The following is an 18,039-nucleotide window of genomic DNA, read 5'->3' on the forward strand; positions in this document are numbered from 1 at the left end:
CTCAGTTTTCCATTTTTTTTTTTTAAGATTTTATTTATTTATTCATGAGAGACACGGAGAGAGAGGCAGAGACACAGGCAGAGGGAGAAGCAGGTTCCCTGTGGGGAGCCCGATGCAGGACTCGATCCCAGGACCCCGGGATTGCAACCTGAGCCAAAGGCAGGTGCTCAATCACTGAGCCACCCAGGTGCCCCCAGCCTTTCACTTTTGACCCTGACTCAGAGGGACCCTGCACCACATCCATTCCCCCCACCCCCCCACCCCTCCCAACCCCCACCACTCCGCATCTCCTCAGCACTTGCTTCCCTGCCAGGGATGCTTTAAAGAGCATTTACTTGGGACTGTTAGCTAAGTGGTCCGGAGCTGTCCTGTATGTTTTCTCTCCGGCGACACTGCTGTCTTCTCCCTCTCCCATCTTTGTTGTTTATGGCAGTGCTTTGTACACAGTGGGTGCTTAATAAATGTTATTTATTCACTCTCCGGAGTCCCCTAAATATTACCCTGCTCCTTCCCCTGCTGCAGCTGAATTTATATCAAAACCTTGTCACAGGCGAGGATAATGTCTCCCACTGCGTCAGTGAGGCGGTCTCCCTCCCACATGCCACCCTCGGCCCCAAGTTCCCTGAAGAACTTGACCATGTAATCATCACCCCCATGTGTCTTCTAATCCTGCTCTCATTACTAACTTGTATATAAACTCGGCCAGGTCACTGCATCTCTGCCCCTGGGTTTCCTCTTAAGGAAAACAGAAAGATTAGAGCAGGTGCATTCATTCCTCCATGTAGCCCAAAACCACTTGCTGAGACTATTTGCCATAAGACTATTTGAATTCAAGGGTGAACAAGACACACAGTCCATGCCTTCAAGGAGCTCAAGTGTCGTAGGAGACAGGAGGAGAGGTTAAAATGCAGCGAGGGTGGTACCAGGTGGAGGGCTCCGAGGAGGGGGTGACCAGGGCACATGGGGGGAAGGATTGAGAAAAGCTTCATGGGAGAGGTGACCCTCAAAGCTGCTGTTCTTGGGGATCCCTCCGTCTACAACATAGGCTTTCCTTCTAGGGATACAGATTTTGGGTCAAAATAAGGAAAACTTCTTTCCTTCTTTCTTTTCATTTATTTGAGAGTGAGAGGAGAGAGAGAGAGAGAGCAAGTGCATGAGTGGTGGGAGGAGCAGAGGCAGAGGGAGAAGCAGACTCCCCACTGAGCAGGGAGCCCAATGCGGGCCTGGATCCCAGGACCCTGAGATCATGACCTGAGCCAAAGGCAGACGCCTGATGGACTGAGCCACCCAGGTGCCCCTAAGGTCAACTCTCTAACAGAATGACACACAAAGGCTTCCCTGGAAGGCCCCCTATCGGGAGGCACCTCCAGCAGGTCTGTGACAGGTGCAAGCATCCAAAGAGCCTCTGCAAAGGGCATATATCGACAGGAGGATCAGTGTTTCTTTTTCCACATCAAGATAAGTGTGGAGATTTAATTCACACTTAGCCATGCTGGGAGAAACAGCTCTGGTGCAAACCTTTCACACGGAATCAGAGTTAGACCTTACACACACACTTCCCCGGCCATCTGAGGCAACACACAAAAGGCAGAAACGGTGCAGGTGTCATAATTTTATTCTTATCTCCTGTCAGTCACGGGCCGGGAAGGTGAGGCCAGGAAAGGGAACAGGCGCGGACCCTGGGCGACTCGGAGGAGCTGAGGCCAGAGGCTGCGTCTGGCGGTAGGTCTGTCTCTGCCCTGTCACTTGGGGGAAAGCTCTGGGGCTGGGCAGGGCAGGTGGTTTCCAGCAGACAGGTGAACAGTGTTTCCCCGAGCTGTGGCAACGGATGAACTAAAGGGAACCATCGGAGGCTGATGAGGAGGGAGGTCTGGGGAGATCTGGGAAGAGTCCAGAATGAAAGCAGAATCCTGCCTGAAACATCAGGCCATACAGCCCTTCTGCTTCCTGCCTGCAGAACCAGGCCCTGCCTTTCCTCAGGCGGCCACAGAGGGGAGGCAAAGTGCTTGTGTGAAGCCAGCCCACGGGGACACCTGACAGGTCCTGGACCTGCCGGGGAGGGCCAAGGAGGGAGAGGCAGAGGCGGAGCCTTTTGAAATAAGGGTATCTGTTGGATCCTGACTCCCCTGAGAGGAAGAATCACGGTTCCTGGGGCTTCCTCAGGCAACACCAGAGTCACACACGCGCCTGGGAATTGGGGCAGGAGTCTGGGGAATTCCACGTGCCTCCCGGGACCCCAGCTGCAATCCCAGGAGAGGATCTCTAGATCTGTCTTCCTCTTGGCAGGAAACCTCTGACCTCACATCACAGATGGTCAGATTCCCGGCTGCCTCAAGCTCTATAAAATCCAACCTACCCCTTCCTGGGCCCAGCCCCACCCCTGCCAAAAATGTGAGGGGCCAACAGGCTCTCCTCCTCTGCAGATTGCAGCACCTGCTCAGCTTTGATTTCTCGGTTTCTCCTAATCCTGCATTCCTGCTCCTCCGCCCTTCCTCCTTTGAAGGCCCAGCCAGGTGTTCCTGGGGCTCCTTCTGGCCTCAATGTGGGTGGAACAGAGGGCCCTGAGCCCTGGCTCTGCTGCTGGCTCAGTGTGTCCTGGATCCCTCACAGGACCCAGAGCAGGGTACGCGCTCTGCCCTGAGAATGCCAAGTTGCCTGGTCCTGTTGTTTGTTGCTGAGGGCTTACCTCCTCCCCCAAGCTTTTGGAGCTCCACCTTGGATAAGCTTCTCAATCCTATTTCTGCATAAACTGTCCTAGGAAGAGGAAGACTTAGACAAGAGGATCTGGGAAGCATGACCAAGGCCCATGCTGAGAACAGCAGGGTAAGGAGTAAGGGAGTAGCCACTTTTGGAACTGGGACCAGAGGTTAGGAGAGGAAGTGAAGGGACGTTGGAGGAAAGGTGGCAACTGGGTAATGAAGTCAGTGGAAATAAATGTTCTGGCGCCTCTCCCCGCAGTGCCCAGGCTGTGGCCTTCCATCTTGCTGATAGGAAACTAATCCCAACTTAATACCATGAGCCCATCCGCAGTGAGGCTGGGAATCAGACACCAGAATCCTGCTTCCCAGCTTGGGTCTAGAAGGTGGAAATGACAGAGTACAAAATTTGGTGGTGGTAGCTGGTGGGGCAGGTGGGGCAGGAGGCCAGGGGTGACACCAGGGACAACGGATCAACAGGGACATCGGGAGCTGTCTGGCCTGACCGCTCAGTTTCATTCTAGCCCCAACCTAGTAGGTCAGCTCTATAACCTTAGTTTTGTTCCCGATCCTCTCAACCACCTCAGCTTTCCCCAGGGCTGCTTTCATGGAGTCATGTAGACCAGCACACAGTAGGCATCCGGCTATGCTCCCGGTTGCCTTTGTCTCATCCACAAGCACCACCATCAGTTCTTGGCTCCCTCTTTCCTCAAAGACCCAAGGTGGAACAAAATTTCAAATGCTTCTATAATATTTCTTGAAAGCTGAAAACAGGGAGGGTGGAGAAGGAAGAGTCGAAACAGATTGATGACGTACCTAGTCACTCTCTCCAAGAGCAAACAGAGCCCCCAGCACAGAGAGAGAGGTAAGCCCCGACGACGGAGAGGCTAAGGGAAGGTCCAGGTATCTGAACCTCCCTGACTCCACCCAGTAACTTTCCACTGGCCCAGAGTTGGCCTCGAGGTGCCAGCTACACACTTCCCCCAGGTGTGGCCCCCTGGTCCCCTCCCCAGCAGGGCCTGCAGGGGACTGGGTGGCTGACGCACACCCTGCCCGAGATCTCAGCTCTCAGGCTGCCTGGAGGCTGATAAGGAGACCGGACCTCATCACATGGGACCAGCCGGAGGGACCGGCTCTGGCTGTTAGCATCAGCTGAACAGCTTCCAAATTGGAGAGATAAGGAGATAAGGAATGGAGGGGGCTTAGGACTCTGGGGTGAGTGGCTAGAGGAGCCCGGGTGGGGGTAGGTGGGGGATATGGGCGCTGCCAACTGAGGCCTTGGGAGGCCTGGCTTGGGGATAAGCCCACACATGGCAGCAGCGGATGGGGGGGCGATTAGGAAATAAGAAGTGCAGAGAGGCCTCAGGGCAGGGCAGGAGTCTCTCCCAGGGGGCTGGTTCAGCAGCTGGTATAACCCTCCCCTCAGCTCTCCACTCAGCCCCAGACCTACGGTGGGGGACCACCTGGGGGGGCCAGAGAAGAGGGTGAGAGGTCAGTCCTGCCAACATTAAACACTCCCCAGGGAGATGCAAGTCTGGGTGAATCGGTGCTACTACAGAGCCCACGCCTCCCAGGGGGCTCCTGTTCCCACCTCCCACCTCCTTACAGCCTGGGGGTCCCCACTTAGGAGCAGCACCCCTTGTCCCCAACCTCCTGCTCCAACAGTGCTCTGCCATGACCCAGGAGGGTAAACCAAGGCAAGTGCAGATGGCGCCGGCTTCCTGTGCCTCTCCCATTGCCCTTGGCCCAGGGCTCAAGCGCCTAGAACAAGCTGCTAGTCTCAAAGCTGAGAGGACGAGCAGCTGGGACAGCCATTCTGTCCACCCACATTCTCCCACCTGCAGAGCAGCCTCCCGCCTCCCCGCCCCAGCTTCCTCCCACCTCCTCTATAGCGTCAATGCCTGATCTGGGAGAACGGAAGGGTGGATTTGACATAGGACAGTGTGCCCCAAGGTCATACAGCTATGGCAGCCTTAGGAGGAACCTCGGTGGCGTGGCCCTCAGCTAGGCATTCTGGGGTCTCTTTCCCACATCTGGAATCCTGCCGGGCTCTTCCCACTTGTCTCTTGGGTCCTCAAACCCAGGGGAGCCTCCAGCCTTGACTGTCCACTTTGGGAGTGGAAGTAGGGGGAAGGGGCAGCACAGGGGGCGTGTCACCTCGGGTCCGCGGGGCCCCTAATGGTGGGGTACAAGCTGCAGAGGGCGAGGATGAGCATGGGGCTGAGGGGAGGCCAAAGGACAGGCTGGCAGCTAGTTTTATATCTGGGCTTGCAGGAGTACAGGGAGGGTCAGAGGACCAGCAAGGGGACATTCTTGGAAAGCAGGAAAGAAGGAAGGAAGGCTCTTCAATCCCGGTTGGTGCCAAAAAGCTGCAGGAAGAAGGTGAAGATGTAGATGATGTCCAGGTAAATGTTGAGGGCTCCAAAAATATACTCCTCAGGGCTCAGTGAGTGGCGTCGGTTACCCATCAGCAACTGGGTGTCAAATGCCAGGAACTGAGGGAAGAGGGAAAAGAGAGAAGTTAGAAGGTCCGGTCACTGTGACACTGACCAAGGGGTTCCAGGGGGCCCTCCCAAGCTCCCCCCACCCCGCCCCAATTTCGCTCCCATCATCTGCTGCGTGGCTGCCCAGTGACCCTCCTGGAACAGCCCAGAATCTGGAACATCCCCAACACGTTCCCTCCTTAATACCAATCTCCCCAAGCACCTACTAGGTGCCGAGCACAGGGAAATAGTAAAGAACAAGACAGATAAGATCCCGGCCTTAGAGTCTAGAGTGGAAGTAATGCTTAATAGGAATTAAACCGAAGAGAAATGCGGAGTGTCCCAGCAAGGTGGCTGATAATGAGGAACTTGACCTATGTGAGTGTGGCAGGGAGCTAAGGAAGGCTTCCTGGAGGAGGGGACCTTTGAACCGAGGCCTAGTCTTCTCAATATCGCCTCAGGGCGCTGCTCTTAGAAGATGAACAGATGCTTCATGTAACGGTGAGCAGAGAATAGGCACTGATCCTGTGTTTTTCAGACATCAGCCCACTTCGTCCTATTACCAGCCCTTGAGTAGGGATGATTCCTGGAGGAAACTGAGGCCCAGAGATGCTAAGTTCCTGCCCAGGGTTACGGAGCTGGGAAGTGGCAAAGCTGGGATTTGAACCTGAGCAGGCTGGCTCCACAGGCACCACGCTTAGCCATTCTGCTCTGCCGTTTCTGAGCAGCACCAGGGTTAGTGTGTCTCCTGCCAGAAATACTTTCTTCCCAGGGCACCTTCTTGGCCTAATGGACTATGAACAGGTATCCACTTAGAGGTGGCTCCTCTCTGCCACCCCGCTGCCCCCTCTCTGCCACCCTGCTGCTCCCTACCGACCAGGCCTTCCTTCTCTCTACACTGACTCCTGCTCCCACTTATTCTCTGGGGTCCAAGCAGAGGAAGCAGAACCCCCTAGAAGCAGCATCTGACACTTGACGAGCATGGTGTAGTTTTCGGGGAGAAGGCCAAAGGTTCCACCAGTGTCTTAAAGGTTATGAGCCACTGGGCCCCCGTGGATTGGAATTCTTTAAATCCACTCACATTCTTGTTAACTGGGCTGTGCCCAGCTCCTCAGTCCCTTGTGTGTGGAAGACCTGTGTACCTTCGGTCCCCTGGAACATTCGTTATGCAATAAATATGTATGGGGCACGAGCTGGTGCCGGTGACCTGCTGGCAGAGACAACACCGGGCCACGCCTGCCTTCCGGGGCTCACCGCTTCGTGGGGGAACACTTAACCGATGATGACATTAAAACTTAGTAAATGCCATGATTAGGGCTGGCTAAGCAGGAGGAAGGTAGCCCAGGAGGGGTGACATTTTAGCTGGGGCCTGAAGGATGAGTAAGAGTTTGCTAGACTGGAAAGGCCCAGGGCGGTGCAGGCCACAGTGTGAAGAGTGAGGAATTCAGTGTGGCCGCAGCAGTGAGGCAAGGGGTTGGAGGGGAAGGGACCAGAGCCCAGGGGCCCGAGGCTCCAGTAAGGAGCATCCCTGGCATGTGGGACCTCAAGGCATGACACCCTGGAAGGTGGGGAGGTGGGGGTATTTATGAACCCCGGCTTGAAAGTCAGCCCGACGTGAACTGCAGCCTCAAGTCTGCTCCTCGCTAGCTCCGGGACCCCGGCTAAGGCAGTCTCCCTGAGCCTGAGTCCCCATCCGTAAGAGGGAGATGGCTGTGCTTGCCTCCTGACGTTGCAAGAATGAGGACACGCGCAGAGTGCCTGGCCTGGTGCCCGACACGCGGTAAGAACCGAATGACCACTGGCCGCTGATGTGGGTTTACAGTTATTTTCTGCAGGAGGAGAGAAACCCCCTTGAGAACGTGTCATATGCTGCTGCCGAGACCCAGGTGTCCCCGGTGGCCCGTCCAGGAGGCAGATATGTTACTAGGGGACGCTATGTGGCCTCAACAGAAGGAAAGGAGGGTCCCAGCCAGGGCTGAGGGGCCCTGTGCAGAGCGTGTCAGGCTCCCTGAGCTCGGCAGCGTGACGGGAAGGGTGCCTGAGAGCATGGCACTGCGTGCTGGTTCGTATCTCGGGAGTCCTCACCCGGCTGTCCTCAGTGTGCTCATCTATAAAATGGAACGGTCCTAACGACCCCGCAGTGCTGCGGTTTTGAGGGCAAACACATGACAGTGCATGCGGCGTCACCCACCATCACCTGCAGTGTGTGTCGCTTCTTGCCGCTCTGCTCCTGCTGATTTCGGTTTGGATTCCCACTAAGTTCTCCCTCTCCGGAGAGAAGGAGCAAGGAGAGCAGCGACCTGAGAGCTGCAGGCTGCTTAGCGGTCATGCTGCCAGCAGAAGTTAATAAATTGCTGATCTGGTTTATCAATCAGTGGCTTGCTTCGTTGATTTCTCAGAGCCTGGTCACCCCTGGCTGAGCTAATGAAATTGAATCTCTCGACCTAGAAGGCTTGGACCTGACCAAGTCTAGGGGTGGCTCCTCCAAGGAGCACCCAGCCAGGAGGCCTCCTAGAGCAGCCAGCAGGCTTTGCTCTTGCAGAAAAGAGGAATGAGATGATTTCTGCCCCTGCCCTTGGCCTGTGGCCACAGATGCTTATCGACGTGGTGCGGCCTAGGAAAGCCTGCCCCGGATTTGAATTCCACTGCCTGGTACCACCCATCACTGCAGCCCCACGCCTGCGAGTCAGCCGAAGGCTTTTCATTCATTTAGTCCCAGCGGTATTTCTTGAGCACCTACTATGTTCCGGGGAGCTTGCCTTCAAACAGCTGGCGGTCTAATGAAAGCAAGTTGTCAGAGACTACATTATGAGCACGCACTCACGGCATTAGAAAGTAACCCGATAATCTTGGGTTATGGGGAGCATTGTTAACTAACGTCTTGGTTGAGAGCAGCTGTCTTGGTCATAGTTGACATCTGGGCAGCAAAGATCTTAGTTGAAGGCTAATGGCTGGGTTAACGGCTCACACCTGAAAGGACACAGGTAGTGGGGTTGGTAGCCAGCTGAACAGGAGACCTGTGCAGGAGGAGACCTGCAGGAGGAGGGCACGGGATGGGGCGAGAAGCAGAGGGGGATTAGGAGGCTACCAAGTCACATCTGAGTGGCCCTTTCACACAGTAATCCTTCATCTCATCTCACCTCATAGGGGCTGGGTATCATTATTGCTATTTCACGTACGAGGAAAGGAGTCTCTGAGCAAGCGAGTGGCTTGCTGATGGTCATTTCTCTGGAACCAGACAGATCATCTATCTCCTATTTTGATGGAGAAGTAGGTAGAGTGGGCTTGCAGGGGCAGGAGGCGTGCACGTAGGGCAGAGGCACCAAAGGTAAACTTTCCTTGTCCACTCTGTTGGCCAGGCTGAGCCTGGTTAAGGGCCCCCGGCCACATGGTTGGCCCGACCATGCCATGTCCAGGACCCAGGCTAATGTCTGTTGTCCTCCCAGAGGTGAGGCTGAGAGACACTGGGGGAGCCATGCAGGGAGAGGCCAGCTCAGAGCCATCAATAAATAGGCACTGAATACAAAATGCTGGGGTTACAATGTGTCGAATCAGCACCAAAAAAACACACAAAAAAACAATAAAAAACACATGGACCGTGTCCATCCTACAGAAATGCCAGCGTGAGTGCTCAGAACAGCATACCCAAGGCCACTCACAGCAGTGCGGGTTCTAACAATGAAGTCCTGAAAACCCCAAACGCTCAATGAGGGGATGCTTAAATAACCTGTGGGCAGCAGTACTGAGGCAGAAACATCGCTGAAACATGCTATTATGAGAAAAAGAACAAGCTGCAGAAAAACCTACATCATAAAATCCCATTTTTATAGCAACGACAAAAAAAAAAAAAAGAAAACTGCACACGAACCTATGTCACAAAAGCCTATATAGCAAATACCTATAAAATGCATATAGAAAGGTCTGGAAGGAGAGACAATTGACCACAGCACTCACTACGGAGGGAGGTGCGAAGGACATGCAAATGACATTTGCTTTATCTGTATTATGTAAGATTTAAAAAACTGAAATATATGAATCAATGTATTCATATATTATTTAATTAGAAAACTTTAAAGGAAGGATTAAAATAACTCACACAAAAAGAGTTGGTGAATCTTTTCATTGAATCCTCACATAAGCCTCTAGGACACGTGTTCCATTGTCACGTGCATCGTGAAGCTGAGGAGTTTGGGGCACACAGAGTGTGCGTGCCCACTTCACCCAGCCAAGAGGACAGACCTCAAATCTCATTCTCCTTCCACCACATGACACTGCTTTGGGGCGTGTGTGTGTGTAGAAGGCTGGAAGAGATGGGGAGAGAGCCCCAAACCGAGCTCAAGGCCAAGAGCACTGCAGGCTTCCTGGGGGTGGGGTGGGGAGATCTCAAGCACCGCTTTCGGGCCTAGAGCGTGAGCCTGGGCTTGGGGGACTCTATAGGAAGAGGCTGCCAGCCTTAAGATGCAGGACAGGGTGAGGGAGTAGGGATGCGGAGGAGAGGCGACGAGTGGAGACCTGGGGTCCACTGTTGCCCGGTGCCAATCGAAGACAGTTGCCTTCACTGGCCTGAATGTCCCAAGTTTCAATGGCACAGCAGCCCTGAGTTCTGGGGAGCACCTCCAGGCGGCCTCTGGAGGAGCAGGGTCTGGGCGGCCTGTGAGCCAGAAAGCCTGCCCCAGGGGGAAGGGGAGCCACGTATGAAAGTGTGTGAAAGAGCCCACGTGTGGTCCCCTGAGGACGGGCACGGGCGTAATACAGTGCTTAAGAACACTCGGACTGGGGGATGCCTGGTGGCTCAGTGGTTGAGCATCTGCCTTCGGCTCAGGGTGTGACCCCGGGGTCCCGGGATCGAGTCCCACATCAGGCTCCCTGCATGGAGCCTGCTTCTCCCTCTGCCTATGTCTCTGCCTGCCTCTCTGTGTCTCTCATGAATAAATAAATAAAATAAAATCTTCAAAAAAAAAAAAAGAACACTTGGGCTGGGAAGTCCTGCAGACCTGGGTTCAAATCTTACAACCGACTACTGCTAACAGGTGATCTTATTGATTAATGATGTGCCACGCACTTTCTAAGTGCTTTGCATATATTAATTCACTTGCAAGTCACAACGATCTAACAAGGTGGGTGCTATTAGTATCTGCATGTTAGAGATAAGGAGACGGAAGCACCGAGAGGTTACGTGATTTTATCAGTCCACGCAGCTGGAACGTGGCAGAGAATGGATGTGAACCCAGTACTCTGCTCCAAACTTTGGTGCTCTGCGTTACAAGGTTAGCATTTACAATAAGGGCGAAAGCTACCTTGGTAGTCGAGAAAGGACCGAGTTCCTGGTGCCAGGCTGTTCTCAGTTGTCCTTTCGTATCGTATCTCATTCTTACCGCAGCTTTGTGGAAAGGTCCACATCAGCCCATTTGAAAGATGAAGCAACCGAGGCACAGAGAAGTAACTTGCCCAAGGTCACAGGGGTGGGAGGATGAGCTAGCTCTTGAAAATTGTTTGGGTAGAGCGCATGTGGCCACCGGAGAGCTCCCTGCTGGGGTGACAGCAGGAGGGGGGCCTTGGGACAGCACCTCCTGGCTCTGCTCTGGGTGCGAGGCCGGGGACTCCTCCCTTCCCCGGCCTGGGAGGGAGCTGCGCCTCTGCCCTGCTCCCTGCAGGAACTCGGAGCGCCCCTGGCGGCTGGGAGGGGGCTTCTCTCACCTTCCCCGGGTCCAGGTGTTCTGGGTGAAGGGCCTGCTGTGAGCAGGGCGTTGGTTGCGGAGGATTAGAGCCTGAGGAAGTGAAACTGGGGAGAGTCCCGGGAGGGGGCCCTCTAGTGTGCTTTCCCCCTGAGGGAGCAGTCACCTGGCACCCCGCACCCCCAGCTGCACTCCACTTCTGGGGGGCTCAGAGGAGGCTCGGGCGGGGCGTTGGGGCTGGTTTGGTGGCCGGAGGCCGGGAGGCCGGGAGACCGGGAGGCCGGGAGGCCGGGAGGCCAGGAGGCCGAACAGAGAGGCTCTTGCAGGCTCGTGTCAAAACCCGAGGCAAGAGCCTTGAGCTCCTGAAGGAAATGCACTAAGTCTCTAAGTCTACAGTAAAATCACGCCCTGCCTGGGGTTTGCCCCGCCTGGGGTTTGTGTAGCCGCGTCTGCTTTTCAAAGCGTCGGGAGGAAAAGCAGCGGGGGGTGGGGGGGGTCTCCTTCCAGAGTCCTCCGGACGCCGCGGGGCTGGCCTAGGCCAGTCACAGGGACACAGGGAACAGACTGTCCGTGGGGCTGGATGGAAGTAACCGAGAGGCCTGTTCTGCGGCGGAGAGCCTCTCTGGGTCCCGCTGTGGACAGGGTCCATCTGGGGACCCCTCTGGCCTCTATTTGCCCTGTCAAATGGACAGGGAGGTCAAATTGAAAGAATGCTGGGCTGAGAGCTACGGAATGGGGCCTCCGTCCAGCTTTAGCAGCTAACCCCGTGTGCCTGCGTGTGTGGGTACACGTGCACGGTGTGCGGGGTGTCTGGGGGGTGGTTATGTGGGAGTATATGCGGGCGGGCACATGCTCTCCCGAGGCCTCGGCGCAAGTAGGTCCACGCCAGCTCCGAGGACCCAAAGTCTCGGCCAGGGGCTCGGGACCGAGGGCTCGTGCGTCTCCCCCGGGTCGGGGGCAACACCCGGGGTTGCAGGCCCAGCACCTCTCCAAACAAAGCATCTTCCTACCTAAGCTTCAACCATCCAAACACCATCAGGCCTGAGGCATCCCGTACTGACCCACACGCCTTGGTCCTGCCGCCCTGTCCCGGACTCTGGGACTCTGCAGCGGCCTCCTAACTGGTCTCTCTGCTCTGGCCTAGCCACACAGCTTCTTGGTAACTTTCCTTAAAACACAGGGACTGTGATGTTTTCTGAGGTCCCCAAACTGGCCAGGCTGGACAGGGGAAAGCTCTGTTCCTATTGGGCTTGTCACCTGATTTCTAAAGTCCTACTTTCTTCTCTGTCTCCTGGCTTGGCGTCCCGATTTAGGTGGCTGGGAGACCTTAGCGTCCCAAAGAAAGACGGGCTCTGAGGTAGAGCCACATAAGCACAGGGGCTCAGCCACGGTGGGGAATCTGCTGGCCAAGCCCTGCTCTTGGCTTGGTCCGACCTGCTCTCTCCGTCTCCCCTGCCTCGACCGTCCTGCTATATCCCAGTCCCTGCATGTTGCCCCATCATTCCATCCAGCCAAGTCTTCATGCTCCCCGGCCTGACCTTCCATGAGCTTCTACAGGAAAGCACCCAAGGAGAGGGCACGAGAGGGGTGAGGAGGCTGAGGCCACCGTGAGGTCCCTGTGGGCTGACTCACCCGCTTCTACTGACATTTGGGTCCGGTGCACAGTGGGGGGTATGAGATAGGGGTGAGGCAGAAAATCCAAAGCCTCCTGAGAATGCGCCAAGGCTAGACAGGTGAGGCCTAGGAGGGGCCAATTCCTTGAGGCTGGACCTCAGCCCTAAGAGGCCTGGGCTCCCCCCACCCCAACTTAGCCTTGTCCAGCTGGGGGCCCCGCCCTCACAGATGACAGAGACTGTCAGGGAGGGGCTAGGGTCTCTAGGAGAGGAAACCATTTGATTCTAACAGCCCTTCCAAGGCCCAGGTTGGGAGGACTGGGGTGGGGGGGACTCCTCACTGGGGGTCTGGGACCTCCTCTGATGCTTCTCCCGTTTCACACATCCTCCTTGCCACAGCTGGGCAGGGATGCTCTGAGCACTGTCTTGTCACTCTAGCTGCAATGCTGGGAGGGCCTGTCACGGTGCTGAGAATTATCCGAAGGCTGCGGTGGGAGAGGCCTGGGGCAGGGGGGTGCAGATGAAGAGGCTAGAGGACCCCAGCTCCCATAGGACAGAACTGACCCAGGAAGCGGTGTCAAACCGAGGCCAAGGACATTCAGAGTTGGGGTTAATGGAAAGGCCCAGAGATAGCTCTTTCAGGGCTGGGCCTCTGATGGTCTCTGTCCCCTGAAACTCAGAGGTGGGAGGAGAATGAATCCAGCCCCCTGCCCAGCTCTTTCCTGCCCCAGGGGGCCCAGGGGACCTGTAGCATGTCTTCCCTCCTGGTGACCCCGGTGAACAAGGGCAGGGGATGGAGCTGCAGGGTTCATACCGTGCTCCTGACCATTGTTTACATAATCTGCAGGAGGAGCCAGGGCCTGTCAGTGTGTCCTCTCCTAATGAGACATTAACTGGTAATGAGGCGCTGTGGTTCCTCCTCCCCTGTGACTCACTGTGCAACTGAGGCTGTCTTTGCGCTGCTCTGACCAGCACCTCAGCCCGCCCTGGCCCCTTGGCCATGCCTCTCAGGCATCCCTCCATCCCATAAACATCAAGGGAGTGCCTACTGGGTGCCGGGGACTATGTCAGATCCTGGGGCTGCAGCGAAGAGGGAGCCAGATCCCAAATCCCTGCCAATCAAGGAACTTACATCCTGCTGCAGGGGGACAATCAACAAATCACAAAAATATAATAGTATGTCAGAGGATGGGAAGTGCCATGGCGAGGAACAAAGCAGGGAAGAGGAGTAGGGAGCGTGTGAGTGCGTGCATGTGTGGGCGTGTGTGCATGCTCAGTCACATAGGACTGTAAGTGAAGTGAACACTCGAAGGCGGGGACACACACAGGGCTGTGAGTGGGTCCAAGGGGACAGGTGGCTCAGCTGCAGCTGCAGACGTGCTGGGCTGGAGTGAGCCCGGAGGTCACAGGCAGCAAGGAGGCCCACCTACATGGCTGGGGCAGGGTTGCAGGCTGGGTGGGCATGGGAGGAGATGAGGTCAGTGGGGGGCCTGCAGGCCTGGGGGGTGCCCTGGAGGCCTAGCAGGGGCATGATCTGACCCCATTCACACTTAACAGAGTCACCCCAGCTGCTGCACTGAGCGCTGGCTGTGGGGCCACACCTGGGGGAGGCCACAACAGCAATTCGGGACACGGGCCGGGGAGTAGCCATGCAGGTGGAGACAAGTGGTCAGATTCTGGCTGGAAGGTGGAGCCAAGAGAACTTGCTGTGGGGCCAGACGTGGGTGCGCAGAGAGCGGAGGAGTGGAGGCTGTCAGCAGGGCGTTTGGCCTGAGCAGCTGGAAGGATGGAGCTGCCATTTACAGAGAAGGGGGAGCTATGGGAGAGGCAGGGGTTCAGGGAGAGAGCAGCTGCTCAGTTTTGTATATAATCAGTTTGGGGGTGCCTCACAGGTTTCCAAATGGGGGGTGTTGAGTTGGCAACTGGAAATTCTAGTCTGGAATTCTGGGCTGGAGGTCAGTTTTAGGGCCATCAGGATTAAAGATGGTATCTGAAGCCTTGAGACAGTCTGAGATCCCTTAGGGAGTGAGCGGAGAGAGAGAGGAGCCAATGGCCCTACGGCATTCAGTGTGAGCAGGGGGGCGAGAGGAATACTGGCCAGCTGGTGGCCAACGTGCCCGGAAGAAGATGCTTCTGGATGGAGGAATGAGCAACTGTATCAAAGAGGCTGAGGCTGGCAAGGGGAGGGCTGGGAGATGACCTCTGGGTTTAGTAACCTGGAGCCTGTCGCTGACTCTGGTGAGAGCATTAAGAGAGTTTAGAGAATTGGAGAAGGATTGGGAGGAGATGAAACGGAAATATACGTACCCCCGCTTTTCAAACATTCAAGCTATACCATTTCATTTTTACGGAAGACCTGCAGTAGTACCTGCTTTCCCTAACCTGAAGAAATCCAATGCGGATTTTCACTTTTATAAAAACAACAACGTAGCATTCAGCATTTGCTTTGCAGTGAGCTGTTACAGAGGCACCGTGCACCCCCAAGTAACGAGCGGCACCCCCAAGCTCCTTGCCTGGGAATAATATCAAGCATCTCGGCCTCGAACCGCTACAGCTTTGAGCTGTGTCTGCGAGCCCCTGTGCTTTATCTCTATTTATTTTATGCATAAGGTCAGCAAAACATGTCCTAACGTAGCAGAAAAACCTAAGAGAGGTTATTTTTGGGGTCTGGGACCCTCAAAATCTCTTCCACATAAATTAATTGTAATTGCTGTTTCACTTTAAGCCATTTCCAGCTTATGAAAGGTTTCATAGGAACGGTCTACTTTCAGGGGAAGCCTGTAGTCAGTATAGATTCCCTTATTAGAGCTTTTTGCTCTAACTGGGGGTGCTAGAAGGAGATGTGGGTCAAGGCTGGTGTGTGTGTGTGTTTCCAGATGGGAGAAATTATAGCCTGTTTCCATGCTGGTAGGAGTACTCCAGAGGGCAGAGCTGGTGGGGGCGGGAGCAGAGGGATTCCTGGGGAGAACTTTCCAGCTTCTTCCCAACTCCAAGCTTGGAGTTGTCTTCTTTGAAGGGGACCCCAGGGGTGCTGGAAATGATACCAGCCTGGGCACAGGACACCGGGGTCCTGTCCTAAATCTGCCCCTTACTGGCAGTGGGACTCTGTGCCAGCCCTCAACACCCCAGGGCTCCAGATGTGGAAAGCAGGTCCTATAACATCAGCACTGCCTCCCTCCCTGGGTCGTGGTGGAGATCCAACGAGATCATAGGTGTGAAAGTGTTTTGTAAAATGTAAAGGGTGGAACAGACGGTTGGGATTATTTTTATTATTCTAATAACACAAAGGATTATTAAACAAATTTAAGGGATTACTGTTCATCCAGCCCTACTTGTAGGTACGGCCTTCCCGCTTAGCTGACATACTAGCCGTGACCTGATCCACACGATGCCAAGTAAACTTCCCAACCCTCCACTGATGCTCACCTACCTCCCACTCTGCCCTGCATATGGACTCCTCTTCTTCCATTTGTCCCTGGCAAATGCTGCCCTCTGAGGCCTCCCAGCGTGACCCTGCTTCTTCCCTCCTGGTCCTAGTCCCAACCCAGTCCCCTTCACAGCAATTCGCTTTAAGTAGCTCCTGCCTGAGGGAAAGAGCGTTGGTGCAGGAGCCAAGAGAAGTTAGTGCTATATGGTGACTGACCTTCCCGCTTTGCCCAGGATTTAGGGCTTCCCTCAAGAAGTGGGACTTTCAGTGCTCAAATGGGGAAAGTTCTGGGTGAACAGGGAGAGACTGGTCAACCTAGTCTTGACCATGGCCACGCTTAGTTGATATGCCCTTATCTTGGCAGGAAATGAGACAAGTCATCTAACTTTTTTCTGGTCCAGCTTTCTCATCTCTAGGAGGAAGAAGGGCTTGGAGTTTCACTAGATCCCTTTTCAGTCCCTTCCAGACTCAAGTTCCAAGCCTGAAGGTCATCTTTACTCATTCTGCCAGTATTTTACTGAATGCCATGATGTGCCATGCACTGTGCTCCTCCTGTTGACCGTGGCACCCTGGACACAGAGCCTAGCACCTCACACATAGTAGGTGCTCAACAAAGACCTGTGGAAATGAATGATGCATCTACCACCACCCCCCATTCCTAATCCGCACCCCCCAAAACATCTGCTCATAGTTCTGGTCCTCCATGTCTTCCCCAGGCTGTCACCCACAAGCCGGTGGAACCTGTGAATAAGCCTAGAACTCGGGCCAGACTGAGTTGAGCCGAACATTCCAGTGAGGGACAGGAGGGTCAGGTCACCGCTCCTGCTGGCGGTGGATGTTCACCTTGTAGGCTCCCTGAGAAGATGCCACCAAGATGAGCTTGCTCACCTGCGTGGGGCCTGGGGCACCATCACATTCAGGTGCTTGGAGCCCATCTGAGGAAAGGGCCTGCGGTGGGCTGCTCCAGGCAGACGTCTGCCCCTGGCTTCTTCCTGTCTCCCGGGCACCTACTTCCAGCCACCCTTTGCCACTCCCCACGTGGCCTCATACCCAGAGCGGGGCTCTGGAGCCAGGCCATCCGGGTTCCCGGTCTGGCCCTCCACTTCCTAGGATGCCGCATGAACTTGGGCAAGTCATTTAGTCTCTGAGCTTCAGGTTCCTCATCTGAATCTGACAACTATAGAACCTATTTTATAGAGTTACGGTGAGGATTAAATGCACACGGAGAGCTTGCTGGGGACGGGGTAGGGGGGTGCAGGGAAGGGGAGGGCTCAGTAAATATTAGCTATTACTGTTATCACCACCGTGGTCATCAACGCTCTCAGTTCGGTGAGAACAACCAAGAACAAGCTTGAGCTAAGTGCATGTCTCACACTTGGAATCTCCCTGACTCCAAGAAGCCTTCCCGGATTACCCCTAGGAGAGCAATGCCTAACTTAGTCCCCGCGGCCAGGGCACCCTCATTCTCCCACCCTCACAAGCAGCACGGGCCCTCCCCACGAGCTAGGGCCGCCTCTCCTCAGCTCTGTCTAAAGGCCTCATCCCGTTGTTACGACCTTCCTCCTCCCCTGCCCAGAGAAGCCCTGAATGCGGCACTGAGCCCTGACCCGCCCACGGGAGCTTCCTGGGGTGTCAGGGAGGAGGACTATGAGGAAGACAGGGACAGTGGAGGGACCTGGGGAGGTGATCAGAGGCCAAGAAGGTGCGGCGGCGGGGGGGGGGGGGGAATCTCCAGGGAGCCACACTCACCAACGTAAACACGCCTGCTCCCAGCACGGCATACACTGCATGGAGCCAGGGCACCTGTGGGGCAGGCAGGAAAGGAGTCAGGGTGGCGGGGGTGAAGGGGCAGGGAGGTCCTGCTTTGTCCAGAGGCCAGAGGATACAGCAAGACCTCCCTAGTGGATTCCGTCTCTCATAGCACCCCCATGCCTCCCCCGCAGTCCCTAAGAAGCAGGTCAGAGAGGGGTCCTTGATTCTCTGTGTGCTCAGGTGGGGTCTGGGGAGCCCCAGGATGACAGTGATGGTGGAGGGACAGGCAGGGGAGTTCCCAGTCCATTGGTACTTGTGCCCTGCACGCACCATCCCAGGCTCAGGCTGGATGAGGGAGACTCATCCAGTTGGACCCCTGTCACCCTCGGCCTG

General features: G+C 55.4%; 1 protein-coding gene across 1 annotated transcript in view; it reads right to left on the bottom strand.

Moving 5' to 3' along the window:
- Nucleotides 1-1,522: 1,522 nt before the first annotated feature.
- FAIM2 (Fas apoptotic inhibitory molecule 2) overlaps nucleotides 1,523-18,039 on the bottom strand; it is a 33,347-nt gene continuing 16,830 nt past the window's right edge. The window contains exons 11-12 of the mRNA XM_055336845.1: nucleotides 17,644-17,697; nucleotides 1,523-5,191 (exon numbers count right to left, since the gene is read on the bottom strand). Of these exons, the coding sequence (XP_055192820.1) occupies nucleotides 5,042-5,191; nucleotides 17,644-17,697 (204 nt within the window). The 3' untranslated portion in view covers nucleotides 1,523-5,041. The remainder of the gene's footprint in view (nucleotides 5,192-17,643; nucleotides 17,698-18,039) is intronic.

The sequence above is a fragment of the Nyctereutes procyonoides genome, unplaced genomic scaffold (genome assembly GCF_905146905.1).
Source record: "Nyctereutes procyonoides isolate TBG_1078 unplaced genomic scaffold, NYPRO_anot_genome, whole genome shotgun sequence".
NCBI lineage: Eukaryota > Metazoa > Chordata > Mammalia > Carnivora > Canidae > Nyctereutes > Nyctereutes procyonoides.